This window comes from Scylla paramamosain, chromosome 39 (assembly GCF_035594125.1).
Source record: "Scylla paramamosain isolate STU-SP2022 chromosome 39, ASM3559412v1, whole genome shotgun sequence".
NCBI classification, from domain to species: domain Eukaryota; kingdom Metazoa; phylum Arthropoda; class Malacostraca; order Decapoda; family Portunidae; genus Scylla; species Scylla paramamosain.
The window spans coordinates 7,503,575-7,525,431 of NC_087189.1; the positions used below are offsets into that span (position 1 = coordinate 7,503,575).

General features: G+C 39.4%; 1 protein-coding gene across 4 annotated transcripts in view; it reads left to right on the forward strand.

Annotated features, from left to right (window-relative positions):
- LOC135092143 (uncharacterized) overlaps window positions 1-21,857 on the forward strand; it is a 63,569-nt gene that overhangs the window by 26,445 nt on the left and 15,267 nt on the right. For all 4 annotated transcript variants that reach the window (XM_063990399.1, XM_063990398.1, XM_063990401.1 and 1 more), the window contains one exon: window positions 5,347-8,879. In XM_063990399.1, coding sequence (XP_063846469.1) covers window positions 5,347-8,879 — 3,533 coding nt within the window. The remainder of the gene's footprint in view (window positions 1-5,346; window positions 8,880-21,857) is intronic.

A 21,857-nucleotide genomic window follows, 5' to 3' on the forward strand; every position in this document is an offset into this window, starting at 1 on the left:
AGTTTTTGGCTAGTTGGAGAACAGACTTGGCATGGTTCCAGGCAGAAATATAAAGTGCATGAGATTCTGGTGATGGAAGGCTTAAGTACCTTTTGTGGGCCACCTCTCTATCATGTATAGCACGAGAACAAGCTGTGTTAAACCAAGGTTTAGAAGGTTTAGGACGAGAAAAAGAGTGAGGAATGTATGCCTCCATGCCAGACACTATCACCTCTGTTATGCACTCAGCACACAAAGACGGGTCTCTGACACGGAAGCAGTAGTCATTCCAAGGAAAATCAGCAAAATACCTCCTCAGGTCCCCCCAACTAGCAGAGGCAAAACGCCAGAGGCACATTCGCTTAGGGGGATCCTGAGGAGGGATTGGAGCGATAGGACAAGATAAAGATATGAGATCGTGATCGGAGGAGCCTAACGGAGAAGAAAGGGTGACAGCATAAGCAGAAGGATTAGAGGTCAGGAAAAGGTCAAGAATGTTGGGCGTATCTCCAAGATGGTCAGGAATACGAGTAGGGTGTTGCACCAATTGCTCTAGGTCATGGACGATAGCAAAGTTGTAGGCTAGTTCACCAGGATGGTCAGTGAAGGGAGAGGAAAGCCAAAGCTGGTGGTGAACATTGAAGTCTCCAAGAATGGAGATCTCTGCAAAAGGGAAGAGGGTCAGAATGTGCTCCACTTTGGAAGTTAAGTAGTCAAAGAATTTCTTATAATCAGAGGAGTTAGGTGAGAGGTATACAGCATAGATAAATTTAGTATGAGAGTGACTCTGTAGTCGTAGCCAGATGGTGGAAAACTCGGAAGATTCAAGAGCGTGGGCACGAGAGCAGGTTAAGTCATTGCGCACATAGACGCAGCATCCAGCTATGGATAAAAAATGAGGATAGAGAAAGTAGGAGGGAACAGAAAAGGGGTTATTGTCAGTTGCCTCAGACACCTGAGTTTCAGTGAGGAAAAGAAGATGAGGTTTAGAAGAGGAGAGGTGGTGTTCTACAGATTGAAAATTAAATCTTAGACCGCGAATGTTGCAGAAGTTAATGAAGAAAAAGTTGAGGGGTGTGTCAAGACACTTAGGGTCGTCGACAGAAAGTCAGTCCGACCTGGGGACATTTATGGTCCCCTCCCCACGTGGGGACTCTGAGGTTGGTGTAGGAGTCGCCATGATGATTTTAAAATTTTTGAGTGAAGGGTGTGTGTGTTATTAGGTGCTTGTAGTTTTGTGTGGAGGAAGAGAGCTGTCTTTAGAGGGCAGGCTGTGACTGCCCCCTTGTGTTGTGAAACACAAAGGGAAACGTTCATTGAGGTCACAGCTGGGTTTCATGATAAGTTCACAGCACCCCCTGAACAGTGCTTTAGACCTCACTGGGAGTAATTATCGTTTCAGCAGGTGTCTGCTGCCTCTTCCTGGTATATATATATATATATATATATATATATATATATATATATATATATATATATATATATATATATATATATATATATATATATATATATATATATATATATATATATATATATATATACTGTATTTGCCAGCATATTAAATGCACCTCTGCATATGATGCACCCCTATTTTACAAGGATGTTTTGTGGAAGACTGAAAGTTGATTTTTATATCATCACTAACTCAGATTGATCTCAAATAGAATAATTATATATATACATTTGCATATTGCTTATTGAATATGAAATTTCATTCTCTCTCTCTCTCTCTCTCTCTCTCTCTCTCTCTCTCTCTCTCTCTCTCTCTCTCTCTCTCTCTCTCTCTCTCTCTCTCTCTCTCTCTCTCTCTCTCTCTCTCTCTCTCTCTAAAGGTTGAAGAGCACGTATTAAGAATTATGTTTGATATCATGTCACTATACGAGTACACTTAAAAGGCATCTAATTGTTGAATTTTTGTTTTACTGTACCTTGGCATACAATTAACAGCAAAAACAATCTTTTACTATCATTTCTCAAAAAATCTGCTGTAAGTCTTTGGATATTGTGATTATTTGGCATAAGTGCCATTGATAATAATAGGTCTACATAACATATTCAAGAAACTACAGTACTAGTTATAAGTATTGTTAGACCCCCTGGTTGGGGGCTCCAATACTTATAGTGAAGAAAGCTTGGTCCTCTTGAGAGTGAACCTTTTTAGCTAAAAGTATCAACCCCTGTCATGACATCACTGCATCCCTCAGCTTCGTGCTGCTAATTCATTGCCTCCTTTCAGTGTGCCTTGATGTGCATTGTAGAGCAGTAACCTGCAGCAATTTTTTCTGCATCCTGGCATATTATTGTGCATTAACACCTTGTGATAATTCATTCTGTTTGCTAATATGGCTCAAATGAAAAAATATTCATCTGAGACTATTGTGCAGATCATGAGCCTCAAGGAAGCAGGTCATTCAGTCAGAGAAAAAGCTGAACAGTTGGCAGTATCCAGAACAAATCAATTGTTAACTATGGTGGTTCAGGAAGGAAGGGAATCATGATATGCCTGGATCTAAAAAATGGTCTGGGCACCACAGAGGGTTGTTACTGTCTTAAAGCATCCGTTGGTCTTGACATCAGATTCCACTGCACACTTTAAGACAGTAGCAGCCCTCCAGGCATGCCCAGGCTGTTTTTTAGGTTCAGGTGTATAACACACACTGTAATCATGTGTGTCGGCTGTTGTGTAGCTTGTTCAAGAACCAAGTTATGGTATGGCAATCGAAGCAATATGAGTTCAAAATTTTGTTCATAAACCAATTTGATCGAAATGGGAGCTGTTCGATAACTGAGGTTCCACTGTATCTCACTCTATCAATTAATTTTACTTGCTTTTGTGTATGAATTTTCTTTGTTTTATTTGCCTTAGTAAATGTACTCGTATGCAAACAGATATTGAATGATGCAAACATTTACAAAGTGTCCCAAGAGGAAAGTCACATATTCTCAGGTATGAAAGATCAAGTCATTCTGAATTGCAAATATTCTATGGTCAAAAGCTTTTATTGCCATTTTTTAGAAGTTACAAGACATTTTGATATGAATGCACTAAGAATTAGCAAGAGGGAGGGATGAAGGAGAGGGCAACAGTGGTGGGTGATGGCATCATGAGGATGTTACTTGATTACACATCAAGGTTTTCATTAGATAAGTGTATAATTGAACTCAAGAATGAAGTGTATCGTTGTAGCAAATGATAGCTAAAACATAATAAATGCCATATGGCAACAGCAATCAGCTGGACATATCAGGATGATCTGTGTGCAGCCACTTATCATTGATTCACATTCATATTTAAATTTACTGCAACTTCTAAACCATGGTGTTAAAAGCATTTGACCATTGAATATTTCTGGCCTAGAATGACTTGCTCTTTCATTTCTGAGAATATGTGACTTTCTTCCCATAACACCCTGTATACATATATGTAGAAAAACTTGCAAAGTGTTAGTGATCTAGATACAAAATTTTTCTCTTCAAGCTTTATCAGATTAATGTGGGTATGGAACAATAGTGAGGTGATGCAGATGATGATCACCATATGATTTAATACTATGCATACATTTGAAATTAAATATATCAAAGTTGCCTCATAATAAATACTAATGCTATATTGGCACTGTTTTGCTGTTATATATATAGTTGCAGGCTAGAAGTAGCCATGACTGGGTGCAGTAATGAAAAAAATTATCACAATAACCGATAAATCAATAATGATAACCTTATTGTTGATAACTGATAATAATTTGCAATAAATTTATCACCAGATAGGTGATAACTGATAAATCCTTAAATAAAAAATTCCAATACTAGTGATAACAATATTGATATTTTAAGTTAAAGAATTGATAAATCCAAATCTTTATTTTTATCTATCATAGAAAACTTAGAAAAATCTTAGAAAAAAATAAAATTCAATGTTTATCCTGCCTCTTTACAAATTAAAAGCATTGTCTTAAGTAAAATAACTACATTTGATTTTGAAAGTTTAAAACTTCAACATGCTCATGTTCCAAAAACTAGAATTATTGATTACTGCTAGTTTGGAATAAAAAATATCAGCGATACTGATGAAATGATAATGTGGGAAAAATAATTATTGGATAACTGATAATCCGATATCATTATTGCAATAACTTATCGCAATAATGCCCACCTATAGAAGTAGCCAAATCCATTTCGATATCTTTCATTGGTACAGTAGCCAAGATAAAAGAACTATACTGCAAGAGTTAACTCATGTGACTAAAATCAGATTCACAACTTACCTGCAATTTATTAGTGAGCTTAAAGTAATCCAGTCTAAAAACTAGTTACCTTCACTTCTGTCTTTTGGTGCTATGCACTTTTCATGGTACAAGTGCATAAAAAAAACATGTAAGGATATATTGTCCTTAAAGGTAGAATATATTTATTCATTTAGGTATAGTATTTTCATGTAAAATGCAGATTTGATTGACTTTTTTAAAGGCATTGTGACTTGAAACCATCTCAACATGAAATACCTGTAATTACACAAGAAAGGTGTGTCAGCAAAGGCTCAACCATTCAAAGTTGGTGTGTGGTGATTTCACATTTACACAGTACCATTGTTACCTATAACAAAATACAGTAAATTGAAGAGCTCCATGGTGGTGTTCTTCCTTACTGTGTGTGTGTGTCTGTGTGTGTGTGTGATTCACCTACGGTTGTCTGCTGGTCACCCAGTCAGCTGTTACCCTAGAGATAGAGCTCGTAGCTCATAGTGACTGATCTTTGGGTAGGACTGAGACCACTGACATACCACACACCGGGACAGTTAGCTCACAACCCTTCGGGTTACATCCCCTACCTACTTGCTGCTAGGTGAATGGGGCTACACATTAAGAGGCTCACCCATTTGCCTTGCTGCGCCTAGGATTCGAACCTAGGCCTTCTTGGTTGTGAACTGAGCATGCTAACCACTACACTACATTGTGTGTATGTGTGTGTGGGTTGAGGGGGATTAATTTGATAAAAAGTCAAATACATAATTGCCAGCAATAATCTCTAAGAGAAAGCTTAATATGTACTTGTATAGTCCAGTTTATCTGTAAGGTTAAGATGTTTTACAGACCATCATCCTCTTTTTTTAAGGAGGACAGTAACTCTGTTCAGCTTGCAAGTGGGAAGCAAACCTCAGCTTAACAGTTCATAGACCTCTGAGCTTGTGAGGTGTGTGTGTGTGTGTGTGTGTACATTTGTGGACACATGCATGCGTTACTCATAAGCTCAGAAACCTAGAGGGAGACTAGAAATGGTGTATGTTAAGTCACAAAAAGTAATGGTAAGACAAGGTAAAAAAAAAAAAAAAATTTGTTGATAAGTTTACTTTTATCTCTGCTATAGGTGAAGAGATACAGCAAGGTGGTGGTGGTGGGGGATGCTCGCATGACCCTCCTTGCCACTAGTGACATCAAGGAGCAGCTGCATGAGGTCACACAGGTCATTGTGGTCCCAAACCTCACCTTGAGTGGCATCTTGGAGGTGGTGCAGAGAGAGGTGGTGAAGGAAGTGTGTCCTCGAGGCATCCTTCTGTTGTGCCTAGCAGGGGTGCTTGGCACTCTGGTAGAGTGCCAGGTGCCAAAGGAGTGCAGGACTGCAGGACACTCAGACATGCATGAGATGGTTCCTGCCACAAAGGGCAACTTCCTGGACCCTGAGTTCCCTAAGCAACTGGCCAGCCTGAAGAGAAAGCTTCAAGACACACTGGGAAGGGGCTCTAGTGTGCTGTTCTTTCCTGTCCTGCCAGTTGACATGACCAACTTTAATGAAATAGCAGCAAAGCATCACTTTGATGCCACTGGACATAAACTTGAGCACCTCTCTCAATCTGGCAGCCTCCACTATCAGCTGCTACAACAGTATAAGAAAGCTGTCGAAGAGGTCAACGGTTCATCTGTCACATACAGACTTGTGCGTTTTGAGTTTGGTTCCAGAGGATTTTGTAGGAAGTTTACTGATGAGCTTCTTCAGGATGGATTCAGCCCCACACTAGACCTGGTGGAAAGGTACATTGTTCCACAGCTGCAGCATGTCATCAACATGTCCAACTCCCTCAGGTTCCAGCAGGTGGCATTGGTGGGAAATGCATGTCTGGCTCAGGTGGTCAAGATGCAACAGCAGAAGGGTGTGGAGCCATGCTCTTTCATCCTTCAGGAGGAGCCAGGGCTTAGAAGCCTCACCCCTGACAGCCCTGCAGTAAAGTGGCTCTCAGGGATGTGCAATGCTTTGATCTTCCTCTCTGTCACCCTCAAGGACCTTGTCACCCTTAAAGGAGAATCTGATAGAGAGAAGACACACTGCTTCCTCCCTCATGATCCTTCTAAGGCATTTGACAACTTCTTGCAGGAGGCACTGAGGGTGGACCAGATGCTGTGCTCACTAACACACCACTGTACTATCATCACCACCCCTGTGATACCATTGATTCACCAGATCCTCATGAAGGACATGGCAAGGAAGACATTCTGTGACAAGTGTACTAAGACAGCAAAATTAGTGACTGTTGCAATTGAACAGGTCAGTAAGATGTTGAACCAAAAGAATGGTCTGCCGGTGTGGAACCTTAACTATGCACTACAGAAGAACAAAGATGTCCACAGCAGCTCTCACCAGAGCTCCAGCCTCAATTCCAAGGTGGTACAGAAGGCAGCAAGCACTTGGGAGTGCTTCCTCAACTGCTCTCAGGCATGTATTAGAGTAATGCCAAAGGTCACCATTACCTCTGTCCTCCAGGACCACAAATTGCTATCATCCCTGCTACCTAATGCCAGAGAGATCTCTAGGACCCACTGTAATAAAAAGGAAACCCAGAGTAGTCACAGCAGACACAGGACACAGACCCAAAGTAATCACAGCAGAAATGAGCAGACTCACAACAGAAGCTCCAGAGAGAGGAAACAGACTCACAACAGCAGTAGTAGAAACAAGGAGCATATTCATAATGGCAGCAGCATAGACAGGGCACAGACTCAGAGAAGCTGCAGCATAGATAGGAAGCAAAAGAGTGCTTCAGCCTGTTCTGCTTTGAGCAACAGCACTTCCTGTATCTTTTCTCCAGTCCAGGAGGAGCACATCATCTATGATGTTAATAACCACTCCTCTAAGTGTGTCAGTGACCAATACTACACGTACATGGAGAGCAGTCCACCATCATCTCCAGACTTATCCAGCCACAATAATTTCATGTACTCATCCCATGTTGGGCCTTCACAAACAAGAAAAGAGGAACAGAACATTGGGTCTCTGAGCCTGACACTTACTGAACCTCAGGAGAACACTGAACCCCTGAACCTGATTTCTTCTGAACTTCAGAAGCATTTCATTACAGATCTGACTTCACTTAGCAGCCATGAGAGGCCAGCAGTTAGGGGTATCAAAGACAATTCATCAAGCCCTCAAGAACTTTGCCATGCACAACAAGTTATGCCATCAATTTCCTCTTGCCAGAAGGAAAGCTACCCACACTCTGAGAGCATGGAGATAGAGTTCTCCAGTTGCACACACTCCAATTCTGATTCATGTGGTGACCAAGACAGAAGCAGGGAAAGAAATAGGAAGAGCATAAAAGAAAACATTAAGCCTAGAAACCAAAGTACAAGAAAAAGTGGTGATGGGAGTAACATCAAGAGTAGAGGCAGGAGTTTTAGTCTAAAGGAGAGACCATATGGAAGGAATCCTAGAATTGCCTCCTCTGCCAAGCTGTGTCTCAGTCCTAAGAGGAAACCTACATACAGACAGTCCCTCAGCAGGTCTTTATCACCACTCTGGTGCAGATATGAATCATTTTCAGAGGACAAAAAATACATTTCTGGAGATAGGAGATTCACATCAAGAGATATAAGATCTGCATCCAGAAGTAGGAGGTCTGTTTCTAGAAACAAAAGATCCATTTCCACAGGCAGGAGGTCCAACTCCAAAGGAAGAAGATCCATTTCCAGAAACAGATCAGTATCCAGAGGCAGATCTATGTCTTGGGAAAGATCCATCTCATGGGACAAAATCTGTATTCCCAGAAGGAGAAGCTCTATCTTGAGGGGTAGGAGATCCTTACCCAGAAGTAAGAGATTCATCTCTAAGAGTAAAAGATCTATTTCCAGAAGTAGGTTAGCTGTCTTGAGGAGCGAAAGATCCTTTTCCAGAAGCAGATCTATTTCCAGAAGTGAGAGATCCATCTCAAGGGAGAAAAGATCCAGTTCCAAAAGTAAAAGATCTGTTTCTAAGGATTGGAGATCCATTTCCAGAAGATTAATTCATAAGAGTAAAAGATCCATTTCCAGAAGTAGATATATTTCAAGAGGCAAAAAAATTAGTTCCAGAAGCAGATCTATTTCCAGAAGTGGGACATCTATCTCAAGAGACAAAAGATCCAGCTCCAGAAGTAGAAAGTCTACTTCCAGAGATGGACCATATCTCTCAGGGGACAGAATGTCAATTCTCAGAAGCAGAAAATCCTTTTCAGTGAAAAGAAGATCAATTCCTAGAGGAAAAATGTCTTTTTCTAAAAGCAGAAAATCCACTTCCAGAGGGAGAAGGTCCTTATCTTCAAATGAGTCTGTCTCAAGATTTATTGAAAAGCGCAAGAGATCTCTTTCCAGCAGTAGGTCTGTTTCCAAGGACAAGACTTCTAGAAGATACATTTCTAGAAACAGAAGATCTATATCAAGGAGCAGGAGATGCATTTCCAAAAATAAGAGGTCTTTGTCAAGGAGTAGATCCTTTTCCAGAGGCAGGCAATCTATTTCAAGGGAAAGAATACCTATCTCCAGAAACAGAAGATCTATATCTAGGAGCAGCAGATCCATCTCAAGAGGCAAGAAGTCTGTGTTGAGAGACAGGAGAAACAGAAGCAACATCTTAGTGGTGCATAATTCAGTCAGGTAAGTGTGATGCCCCCCCTCCTCCCTGTTATCATCAGACATCATCCTTCTCCCACCCAGATTAATGCACAGACCCAGTTACCCTTGTGGTGATAAACTATCAAATAAGTCTGCAGACTTTATTCCAAAAATTCACAGAAGATGGATTCATGTAGCAAAATGGTAGCTGAGTATAAAGATACAGGAAAATAATGCTCATAGGAAGAGGGCCAGTTAAACTATTACAGCCTACATTTACTCCACCAAAGAAACATTTTTCAAACATCAGTATGGTGTACCACTTGCCTATTTAGTGTGCATATACAGTCCTTTCCCGAGTTTTACACTTGCTTTCTTCCCAAGGTTTAGCACTAAACACGAGGATCGCAAAACTCAAGGTATTGAAAACACTGAAAAAATATTTATTCATTCCAGCCCATGAAGAAGCTGACTTTTTTTTTTTCCCCACTTTACTCCCCTATCTCAAAATACAGCACTTGTGTGTGTGTTTTGTCCTCGCATCTCATGTGATGCAGCGCTGTGGCCATGCACCACCATCTCATCTAAAACTGTGTGTGTATTTACCTAGTTGTATTTATTTAGTTGTGACATACAGGAAAAGAGCTATGCTCATGCTGTCCTGTATCCATGTCTGTTTTTATCTAACTTCATCTTAAATTAATTTATTGTATTTGCATCAATGACTTCCCTGTCCAAATCACTCCAGACCTCCATGACTGTATGTGGGAAGTTATTTTTCTTAACATCCCTTCTACAAGCATCCTTTTTCAGTTTTTTCCCATGTCCCCTTGAGACTTGTATCCCACATCACCAGGTCCTTCCTATCCAACGTTTCCATTCCAGTCTGTACAGTATGATCAAATCACCTCTCTCTCTTCTCTGTTCCAATGTTATGAGACCCAATTTTGATGGTGCTTCATACGGTAGATCCTTCAAACTTGAAGGTAACTGTTGCTGCCCCTTGTATCCCTTCCAATATTCTTATAGATTCCTTGGCATTAGGTGACCATACCACAGCTGCATATCATGGTCACAATTAATTTTTTTTATAATTTCTTTATCCAGATGTGTAAATGCTGACCTTATGTTTCTAAGTAGGCTCTATGTTTCACCAGTAATCTTGTTTATGTGTATCTCTGGTGGCAGCTTATCAGTAATTATTACACTAAGTCTTTTCTTCTGTTCTCATGTTGATTCTCTTCTTCCCCAATGAATAATCTCCCATCTTTCTCTTGCCACTCGTGCCAAATTCCATTGCACTGCATTTCTTTGCATTGAATTCCATCTGACACTTTTGACTTCACTCCCAGATCTTGTTTAGGTTCTGTTGGAGTGCTATGCAATCTTTTTCTGTTTTTTTTTTCAGTAACTTTGTATCATCTGCAAATAAACTTATGTAGCTGGTTATTTCTTCTGGCATATCATTAATGTACACAGCAAACATTACCAGTACCAACACAGATCCCTGCAGAACCCCACTTAAAACTTTGTTCCAAGCTGAGTGTTCCAAGCTGAGCATTGATCTTTAATTACTGTTCTCACCCCTCTACCTTCCAAGAAGTTCTCTATCCACTTTAGCAGCCCTTCTTGCAACTCTCTGAAAATCTTAAGCTTCCATAACAACCTCCTATGTGGTACTTTGTCAAGTGTTTTTTTGAGGTCCTAATAAATACAGTCTGCCCAACCATCTCTCTCCTGCACAATGTCTATAACTCGTGAATAGAAACTCAACAGATTAATAGTACGTGATCTTTCTCCATGAAAACCAAATTGTCTGTTTGTCAGCATGTATTCTTCCAAATGCATTTGTCTTTTTATAACTCTTTAGCATATCTTAGCCACCACACTTGTTAATGACACTGGTCTGTAGTTTGAAGGGTTATCCTTATTTCCTCTCTTGAAAATCAGCTCTATATCTGATCTTTTCCAGTCTGTTGGGATCCTTCCCTCTTTTAATGAATGAATTTTGACTATGGATCTTTTCAGCCAGCTGTTGACTACACTCCTTTAAAAATCAAATTTGATACTCCGTCTAGACCTGTTATTTTCCTTATATCTTGGTCCTCCATTATCTTCACCTGCACCATAACATTTATTTCACTAAACCCTGCATCAATCATCTCTACAGTTTCCTACTCTTTCTTCTGGAAACAGTTATTTTCTTAACTGCCTCCATATACCACTCCATCAACCTGTAGTTTATTTATTCCAACTTTATTCTTTAACTTTCCATTTACATATCGGTAAAATAATTTTGTTTGATCCTTGCATTTGTCTACGATGTTCTTTTCAGAATTTGTTTTCTCTTCCACATATTTCTTCCATTAGCCACTTCTTTTATTTTTCCTCCATCTATTCCATGCTCTTTTTCTTTCCATTCTTGCCTCTTCACATCTGTTAAACTAGTCATTTACTGTAAATCCTTTTCTAGATGTCTTTGGCACATACCTCTCCATTTCTTCATTATATATCTCAAGCAAACTATTCCATTTTTTCCATTTGCTTCATCAAATCTACTCCAGTCAATCTCCTCAAAGTATTTTCTCAATTCAGTAAGATTTGTTTTACAATAATTCTGCCTGTCTTTTCTATAGTCCTCTTTTTTTCCTTCTTCCTTTTCCTCTTCTATACCAAACTTGAGTAAAATGTGATCACTCTTCCCTATTGGGGTACTGTAGTTAAGGACTTATATATATATATATATATATATATATATATATATATATATATATATATATATATATATATATATATATATATATATATATATATATATATATATATATTTTTTTTTTTTCCAAACACTAAATCTAATCTTAATATATATATATATATATATATATATATATATATATATATATATATATATATATATATATATATATATATATATATATATATATATATATATATATATATATATATATTTTTTTTTATTTTTTTATTTTTTATTTATTTTTTTTTTGAAAGTGATACTTAGTTCAGCATTTATGATTTTCTTCATGATGTTTTCTTTTTCTTGAAGGAGTGTCTTATTCTCTTTTGTAAGAATATTGATGATTTTCCCATAGGATATCATCTTCGCCAGATCGCGATTTCGGGTCCTTGACCCTTCTTTACTGGTAGAGCAGGTTGTTGTCCTCTTGGAGGTTGTGTAGAGAATGACAGGCCAGTGCCACGGGCTCCTTTTATACAGCTGCCTCGGGTCTGGGCTCGGGCAGCTTGGCTTCTGATTGGCTGGGAGCGGCTGGGTTTAGGCTTCACTTCATACTCGGGAGCGCTTGTAGGTCTTGGTTCTGTATGTTAAGCTTTGGCTCTAAGTTCTTGATATGTAGGGCTTCTAAGATGGGGAGGCGTCTGTTATCCTTGCATGTGGTGATGATCTCCGTTTGTTCTTCAAGATATTTTCTAGTGAATGCGGTTTTGTGGGAAGGCAGACAACAAGGAAGAGAAAGAAAACATCAAGATTTATTACAAAGCACACTTCTCAGCAAGTTATAAGGAAGATGAAAGAATTATACAGCAAATCATCAAGAAAAATGTCACACCAACGGACCCTGAGAAGAAGTTAACCCTTACCATCTACTACAAAAGCAAGAAAACCAGCCACCTCCTACTCCAAAACAGTCCACCACAACAAAAGGAGAAAATGCAGCAGTCTCATGTCATGTATAAGTTCACTTGCATCCAAGGGAACTCTGCAGTCCTTCAATCAACCCATATCGGCATGACGACAATGCGATTAAGTAGAAGACTCAGCTACCACCTAACATCAGGCGCTCGCAAGACCCACGTGACCCAAGTGCATAAAACTACACTCACTAGAAACATCTTGAAGAACAAATGGAGATCATCACCACATGCAAGGATAACAGACGCCTCCCCATCTTAGAAGCCCTACATATCAAGAACTTAGAGCCAAAGCTTAACATACAGAACCAAGACCTACAAGTGCTCCTGAGTATGAAGTGAAGCCTAAACCCAGCCACTCCCAGCCAATCAGAAGCCAATCTGCCCGAGCCCAGACCGAGGCACCTGTATAAAAGGAGCCTGCTGCACTGGCCTGTCATTCTCTATACAACCTCCAAGAAGACAACAACCTCCCCTGCCACTGAAGAAGGGTCAAGGACCTGAAATCGCGATGTGGCGAAGATGATATCCTACGGGGAAATCATCAATATTCTTACAAAAGAGAATAAGACACTCCTTCGAGAAAAAGAAAACATCATGAAGAAAATCATAAACGCTGCACTAAGTATCACCTTCGACAAAAAAAAAGAAATATATATATATATATATATATATATATATATATATATATATATATATATATATATATATATATATATATATATATATATATATATATATATATATATATATATATATATATATATATATATATATATATATATATATTTTTTTTTTTTTTTCTCTCTCTCTCTCTCTCTCTCTCTCTCTCTCTCTCTCTCTCTCTCTCTCTCTCTCTCTCTCTCTCTCTCTCTCTCTCTCTCTCTCTTGAACACTAAATCCAATCTTGAGTGTTCTTCATTTGTTCTGAATCTGATATTTTCCTTCACTCACTGTGTTAGAACATTATCCATTACTAATTTCAGCAACTCATTTCCCCATGTGTGTGTGTTTTTTTCTCTCTCTCTCTCTCTCTCTCTCTCCTCTCTCTCTCTCTCACTCTCTCTCTCTCTCTCTCTCTCTCTCTCTCTCTCTCTCTCTCTCTCTCTCTCTCTCTCTCTCTCTCTCTCTCTCTCTCTCTCTCTCTCTCTCTCTCTCTCTCTCTCTCTCTCTCTCTCTCTCTCTCTCTCTCTCTCTCTCTCTCTCTCTCCTCCCCCCCCCCCCCCTTACTTTCCTGCCCTCCTCTCCCTCTCTTCCTTCCCCTTCCCTGCCCTCCTCTCCCCTCCCCTCCCTCTCCCTTCCCTACCCCTCTCCCCCATGCATCCCCATTTCCTCTTTCCTTCCATCTATCCCACTCTCTCTCTCTCTCTCTCTCTCTCTCTCTCTCTCTCTCTCTCTCTCTCTCTCTCTCTCTCTCTCTCTCTCTCTCTCTCTCTCTCTCTCTCTCTCTCTCTCTCTCTCTCTCTCTCTCTCTCTCTCTCTCTCTCTCTGTGTGTGTGTGTGTGTGTGTGTGTGTGTGTGTGTGTGTGTGAGAGAGAGAGAACAATCCTGATGATTGCTAAATAGAGTGAGACTGAATGAAAATGAAAATGGATGGAAGGAGCATAGATGCGAAGGGAACAGATGGAGGAAAAATGAAAAAGGAGTAGAAAACAGGAAAAGAGAATATTTATTTCTCTAATTATTCACTCATTCCTCACTCTTACTACTTATTTTTATTCTTTGTACTTTCTCCCTGTCCTCCCATCCTCTTCTTTCACCCTTCCTCCACTTCCTTACCCCATGTACTCTCCTTCCCCAGTTATTTCCCTTCCTCCCCTTTTCCTTTCCACTCCCTTTCTTTTGTCTTCTCTCAAATCTCCCTCCCTATCACCTCCCCTCCTTATCTGTCAGAGATAAGGGACAAGGGATTAATACCTCTCTCTCTCTCTCTCTCTCTCTCTCTCTCTCTCTCTCTCTCTCTCTCTCTCTCTCTCTCTCTCTCTCTCTCTCTCTCTCTCTCTCTCTCTCTCTCTCTCTCTCCCATTCGTTCTATGTCATTTTCACTTCATCACTTCTCACTCTTTTTCTCCCATATAATTCCATTTTCATTTACAATCACTCTCATTCTATTTGGCAATCTTCAGGATTGTTATTTTCACATAGAGAGAGAGAGAGAGAGAGAGAGAGAGAGAGAGAGAGAGAGAGAGAGAGAGAGAGAGAGAGATTCAACTTAGGTGAGGTAGGTGGGGTTTACTAAATGTACATGCATGACCCCGATGGTAGGTAAATGTGATTGATACTTGTCAAAGCAGCGTAAAACTTGAAACTTGAGGTGATAATGTGCAAAACTCGGGATGGTAAGAATTTAGGACTAACTGCAAAACTCAAGGATCATAAAACTCAGATAGCACAAAACTTGGGAGGGTAGAGTATTTAGTCTCATGGGGACTAAAAAAAAGCAAGGGACATTGGGGCAGTAAGGCAAACATGTCATGCCAGGGATGGAGGGAGACACAAGGCAGTTAAGATATATCTAATAAGTTAAGGGAAAAGACCTACAGTACTACATAAATGGCAATGGAGGAGGCAGTAGGCACCTGCCAAAATGATAATTATTTCCAGTGAGGTCTAAAGCACTGGATCAGGAGATGCTGTGAACTTATCATTAAACCCAGCTGTGACCTCACTGAACATTTCTCTTTGTGTCTGATACAAGCATCTAATTACCCACACACCCTTCACACACAACTGAAAATTTTTATGGCGACTCCTACACTAGCCTCGTAGTCCCCATCTGGGGAAGGGACCACAAATGTCCCCAGGTCGGACTGCTCTTCTGGTATTGACCCTAAGTGTCTTGACACTGCTCTCAACTTTTTCTTCATTAACTTCTGCAACATTCGCAGTCTTAGATCTAATTTTCAATAGAACATCGTCTCTCCTCTACTAAACCTCATCTTCTTTTCCTTATTGAAACAGGTGTCTGAAGCAACTGACAGTAGCCCATTTTCTGTTCCCTCCTGCTTTCTCTATCCTCATTTTCAGTTCAAACCTGGACGTTGCATTTATGTGTGCAATGACTTAACCTGCTCTCTTGCCCATGCTCTTGAATCTTCTGAGTTTTCCATCATCTGGTTGCAGCTATAGAGTCACTCAAACTAAATTTATCTGTGTTGTATACCTCTCACCTAACTCCTTTGACTATAAGAAATTCTTTGCTTAACTTCCAATGTGGAGCACATTCTGACTCATCCCTTTTGCAGAGATCTCCATTCTTGGAGACTTCAATGTTCACCACCAGCTGTAGCTTTCCTCTCCCTTCACTGACCATCCTGGTGAACTAGCCTTCAACTTTGCTATCCTCCATAACCTAGAGCAATGGGGAGTTTTCGGAACTAAACTGCTAGATGTCGTTGCTGCTCATCTAACTGTACGAAAGTGAGCTAAAATATTGTTGTAGTAAATCCCAGGTGCATAAAGATGCATAGAGCATTGATCATCATGATACTATTGAAATGATGTATCAACTTTTCAATATCCGGTGTGGATAATATTGAGAGAATGTGGTCAAATTGATTTTTTTTTTTTGTGTGATTATCGAGTAAACTGCTAGCATTATCTTAAATAAAGCATATTACAAGTATAAAAACTATTGATTTGAACAATGAAAAAAAAATCACACTGTACTATATAGTATGACACAACCTACTCATTAACATTGTGATATATAGCTCTTTTTTTTGGGGGGGGGGATTTTAGCATCCCTCTCACGAAGTGAGCGACAAGGCAAAGTAATCGAGAACCAAAACAAACATCTCTCAGGCGATCCTGCTGCTGCTGTAGTGTCCAGCTACCATAATCCATTGCTTAGGGCATAGTGGAGATGGGCACCGCAGCAACATTCAACTTCTTGTTCAACATCGTGTTTCTTAAGTTCAACCAGTGCGGCCCGAGTCAGGTGTTTGTTTTGGTTAGAGATACAGCATTACTATCGCCAGGACACTCAAGTTGCCAATTTTTTTTATTAAAATTGCCGTTTCTATAAACTAAGAAGGAGATCTATGTAATTTGGACTTTTGACTGTCACAGACATGTTGCCTTTATGTTTACTGTCGTCTAGATTAAGACGTTTCCAATCAAGAGTGTATTCATTTGGAAATCTTAAGATGACCAAATAAATCTAAATGCCAATTCACTAGAAAATCAACTTATATACATTTGTTCATGAAAAGAATTTGATTTTACTTGTGTTACTACTTTGAAGGGATTACATAGAAAAATATATTATATAAGCCCATTGCATCTTCATGTAAATAGAATAACACTGTAGGTATATCTGATATTGCTTGTATGTGAGAGAAGAGTTTGTGTCTGTGCTGCCACCTGGTGACAACCACTAGTTCTGAAAACTCCCCATTGGTGCAACACCCTACTCGTGTTCCTGACTGTCTTGGAGATACGCCCCACATTCTTGACCTTTTCCTAACCTCTGATCCTTCTGCTTATGCTGTTACCCTCTCTCCTCTGTTGGGCTCCTCCACTTACAACCTCATATCTGTATCTTGTCCTATTTCTCCAATCCCTCCTCAGGATCCCCCTAAGTGGAGGTGCCTCTGGCATTTTGCTTCTGCTAGTTTGGGGGACCTGAGGAAGTATTTTGCTGATTTTCCTTGGAATGACTACTGCTTCCGTAACAGAGACCCATCTTTGTGTGCCGAGTGCATAACAGAGATGATAGTGTCTGGCATGGAGGTGTACATTCCTCACTTTTTCTCAACCTAAACCTTTCAAACCTTGGTTTAATACAGCTTGTTCTTATACTATACATGTTAGAGAGGTGGATAACAAAAGGTACTTAAGCTTTCCATCACCACAATCTTGTTCACTTTATATTTCTGCCTAGAACCATACCAAGTCTCCTCCAACTAGCCAAAAACTCCTTCAATAATAAAAAGTATCAAAATCTTTAAAGATTTAACTCCTCTTGTGACTTCTGGCATCTAGCCAAAAGCATCTCCAATAATTTTGCTTCTTTCCCTCCTTTGTTTCTACCACATGGCACCACTGCTATCACGTCTATCTCTAAAGCTCAAACCTTTGCTAAAAACTCTACCTTGGATGATTCAGGGCTTGTTCCTCCCTCTCCTCTACCCTCAGACTACTTCATGCTACCTATTAAAATCTTTCACAATGATGTTTTCCATGCCCTCACTGGCCTAAACCCTTGGAAGGCATATGGACCTGATGGGGTCCCTCCTGTTGTTCTCTGAAACTGCATCTCCATGCTTGCACCTTGCTTAGTCAAACTCTTTCGTCTGTGTCTGTCAACATCTACCTTTCCTTCTTGCTGGAAGTTTGCTTACATTCAGCCCGTTCCTAAAAAGGGTGATCGTTCTAATCCCTCAAACTACCATCCTATTGCTTTAGCTTCCTGCCTATCTAAAGTTTTTGAACCTATTCTAAAAAGGAAGCTTCTTAAACATCTATCACTTCACAACCTTCTATCTGATCGCCAGTATGGGTTCTATCAAGGCAGCTCTACTGGTGATCTGGTTTTCTTTACTGAGTTTTGGTCATCCTCTTTTAGAGTTTTTGGTGAAACTTTTTCTGTTGCCTTAGACATACCAAAAGCTTTTGATAGAGTCTGGCACAAAGTTTTGATTTCCAAACTACCCTCCTATGGCTTCTATCCTTCTCTTTGTAACTTCATCTCAAGTTTCCTTTCTGACCATTCTATTGCTGCTGTGGTAGATGGTCACAGTTCTTCTCCTAAATCTATTAACAGTGGTGCTCCTCAGGGTTCTGTCCTGTCACCCACTCCCTTCTTATTATTCATCAATGATCTTCTAAGCCAAAGTTTTTGTCCTATCCACTCCTGAGCTAATGATACTACTCTGCACTTTTCCACATCTTTTCACAGATATCCAACCCTTCAGGAAGTAAACAGTTCATGCAGGGAGGCCACAGAATGCCTGACTTCTGATCTCTCTAAAATTTCTGATTGGGGCAGAGCAAACTTGGTATTATTCAATGCCTCAAAAACTCAGTTCCTCCATCTACCAGCTCGACACAGCCTTCCAGACAACTATCCTCTCTTTTCAATAACTTTCAACTGTCCCCTTCTTCTACACTGAGCATCCTTGGTCTGTCCTTTCCTTATAATCTAAACTGGACACTTCACATCTCATCTCTAGCTAAAACAGCTTCTGTTAAGTTAGGCATTCTGAGATGTCTCCAAGTTTTTCTCACCCCCCGGCTGCTAACTCTGTACAAGGGCCTTATCTGTCCATGTATGGAGTATGCTTCACCTGTCTGGGGGGGTGGTTCCACTCATACTGCTCTTTTAGACAGGGTGGAATCAAAAGCTTTTCGTCTCATCAGCTCATCTCCTCTAACTTACTGTCTTCATCCTCTTTCTCATCACAGCAATGTTGCATCTCTAGCTATCTTCTACTGCTATTTCCATACTAACTGCTCTTTTAATATTGCTAACTGTATGCCTCTCCTCCTCTTGCAGCCTCGCTGCACAAGACTTTCATCTTTCTTTCACCCTATTCTGTCCACCTCTCTAATGCAAGAGTTAACCAGTATTCTCAATCATTCATCTCTTTCTCTGGTAGAGTCTGGAACTCCCTGCCTGTTTTTGTATTTCCACCTTCCTATGACTGGAACTCCTTCAAGAGAGAGGTTTCAAGACACTTAACCTTCAATTTTTTTACTACCACTTCAGACCCTATTTGGGGACTGGCATCTCAGTGGGTTTTTTTTTTTTTTTTTTCTCCCTCTCTCTCCCTTGCCCAGTGTCTCTCGTACATAAAAGAAAAGTTAATAAGGCACTTGGAATCACAAGTTTTTCAAGCAACACTTTGTAGGTGGAAGATGCAATAGAATGCCTTTACCTGGCAGTTAGAGAGATATAGGGGAAGTGGGTGGGATACTATGCCATAATGACAGACATAAGGAAGTCTTGCCTTAGATACCCATGTTAACTTTAAACAGTTTCTTCAGTTTATTACAAGAGACTTGCTATCCTCCACGACCTAGAGCAACTAGTTTAACACCATACTGGTATCCCTGACCTATCTTTGAGATATGCCCAACATTCTTTACCTTTTCCTAACCTTTAATCCTTCTGCTTATGATGTCATCCTGTCTTCTCCATTGTCCTATCACTTTAATTCCTCCTCAGGATCCCCAAGGCTAATTGGGGGGGCCTAAGAAGATATTCTGAGTTTCCTTGGAATGACTACTGCTTCTGTTTCAGAAACCCGTCTGTGTGCCGAGCACATAACAGAGGTGATAGCATTTGGCACTGAGACATACATTCTTCACTCTTTCTCTCACCCCATACCCTCCAAGCCCTGGTTTAACACAGCCTGTTCTTGTGCTATACATGATAGAGAGGCTACCCACAAATGGTACTTGAGCCTTCCATCACCTGAATCTCATACATTTAATATTTCTGCCTGGAATCATGCCAAGTATGTTCTCCAACTAACCAGAAACTTCATCAATAGAAAATATCAAAATCTTTCTAGATCTAACTTCCTTCGTGACTTCTAGCACCTCAACAAAAATATATCTAATAATTTTACTTCATCTTTCCCTTTTTTATTTCAACCAGATGGCACCACTGCCATCTCATATATCTCTAAAGCTGAACTCTTCACTCATATTTTTGCTAAAAACTCTACCTTGGTTGATTCAGTGCTTGTTCATATCAATTAAACATAAAATGTGCATAACACTCAACAATGTGTAGTTAATGGTGGGGGAATGCATGGTAGATAGGGGACAGGGGAGGGTTGCACAGTTCTCTTCCAGTGCTCACAAACTCATATCTGCACATCTGAATCATCATACATCACTACACAGCCCAGATGTGTTAGGAGTGTGCAGGAAGGCATGCATTTTGAAATGTGATTTTTTCACCTCAGACTAAAGCTCATATCATCAGTTCTTTGCACTCATGTACAGAAAATTGTTCCTAATTTACACATCTCATATTATCTATTTCATGTATAATGGATGCTCATTTAACGGGACTTCCCTGTGTGTGCATGTGTGTGTGTGTGTGTGTGTGTGTGTGTGTGTGTGTGTGTGTATATATATATATATATATATATATATATATATATATATATATATATATATATATATATATATATATATATATATATATATATATATATATATATATATATATATATATATATATATATGTAATATAATATAATATAATATAATATAATATATAGAGAGAGAGAGAGAGAGAGAGAGAGAGAGAGAGAGAGAGAGAGAGAGAGAGAGAGAGAGAGAGAGAGAGATTTATATATGATAGGTTATGCACAAAAATGGTGTCACCTGTAGGTAATGCTGTGCATTGAAGCAACATTACAATTAGCAAAACTTCATTTTATTTATCCTTCATTAAATGAAATATTTTGCTTTTGCAAAAAACATTATCTTTTCAGTACATTATATAAGGATGACACAAATAAAAAAACTACTTTTAAGTGCAAAATTTCTTGAAATTAAAGAAATTGTGTAACTCAGTAAAGGAAATATCCAAAAAAAATTGCTGTTCCTTGATAGCTACTCATCATTTATCTTTCTGTAGGGTATACAAGGTTGGCACAAATCAGCAGATTGCTTTTAATTACAAAATTCATCAAAACTAAAGAAATAGTCACATTATAAGAATAATGAAAAAAAATTATAAAACCATGAGATCTAGTCACACTAGAGTCATCCTATGCTGAGTACTGCAATATCTTATTTTTCATGGAAACATATCAGCAGTGAATATGGAGAACAACTTTTGCATTTCTGACACCCGATTTGCATTCACTTAAATGATACTCTGCACACTTACTTTGCTTTCAGGACCCCTTTGTATATTTATCAATATCATGGTCCTTTCTCTTTGATTGTCTCTGTTCTACTGTACCACTACTTGGACATCTATTTTGTGCTTTTTTGTAGGTTCCCACACAACCTGGTGCAACAAAGTGATGGAAGTTGTAATATGTTAATTTTGTACTTTCTCTAACCTTATGGATCTTATAAGCATTAATGTACACTGTGTCCTTTCCAAATACAAACAAAGGAAAGCACCATTTCTCTCAGAGTCCAGTTTTCTGTCCATGAAGATCTTTATCAAATCTATCTATCCCTGCCATGAACTTGATATGTAATGTAACAGCTTGCGGACATGTTAGTGATTTTTGTTTGGTTTTTGTTCATTACTGCAATTCAGTCCACTTTGGTAACAGGATGAACTCCATGAGAAGTAAAAGCTAGCATAACAGTATTGTTATCATTCTGCTGGATAACTACAATGCTTTCTAAACTTCTCATTGCCAG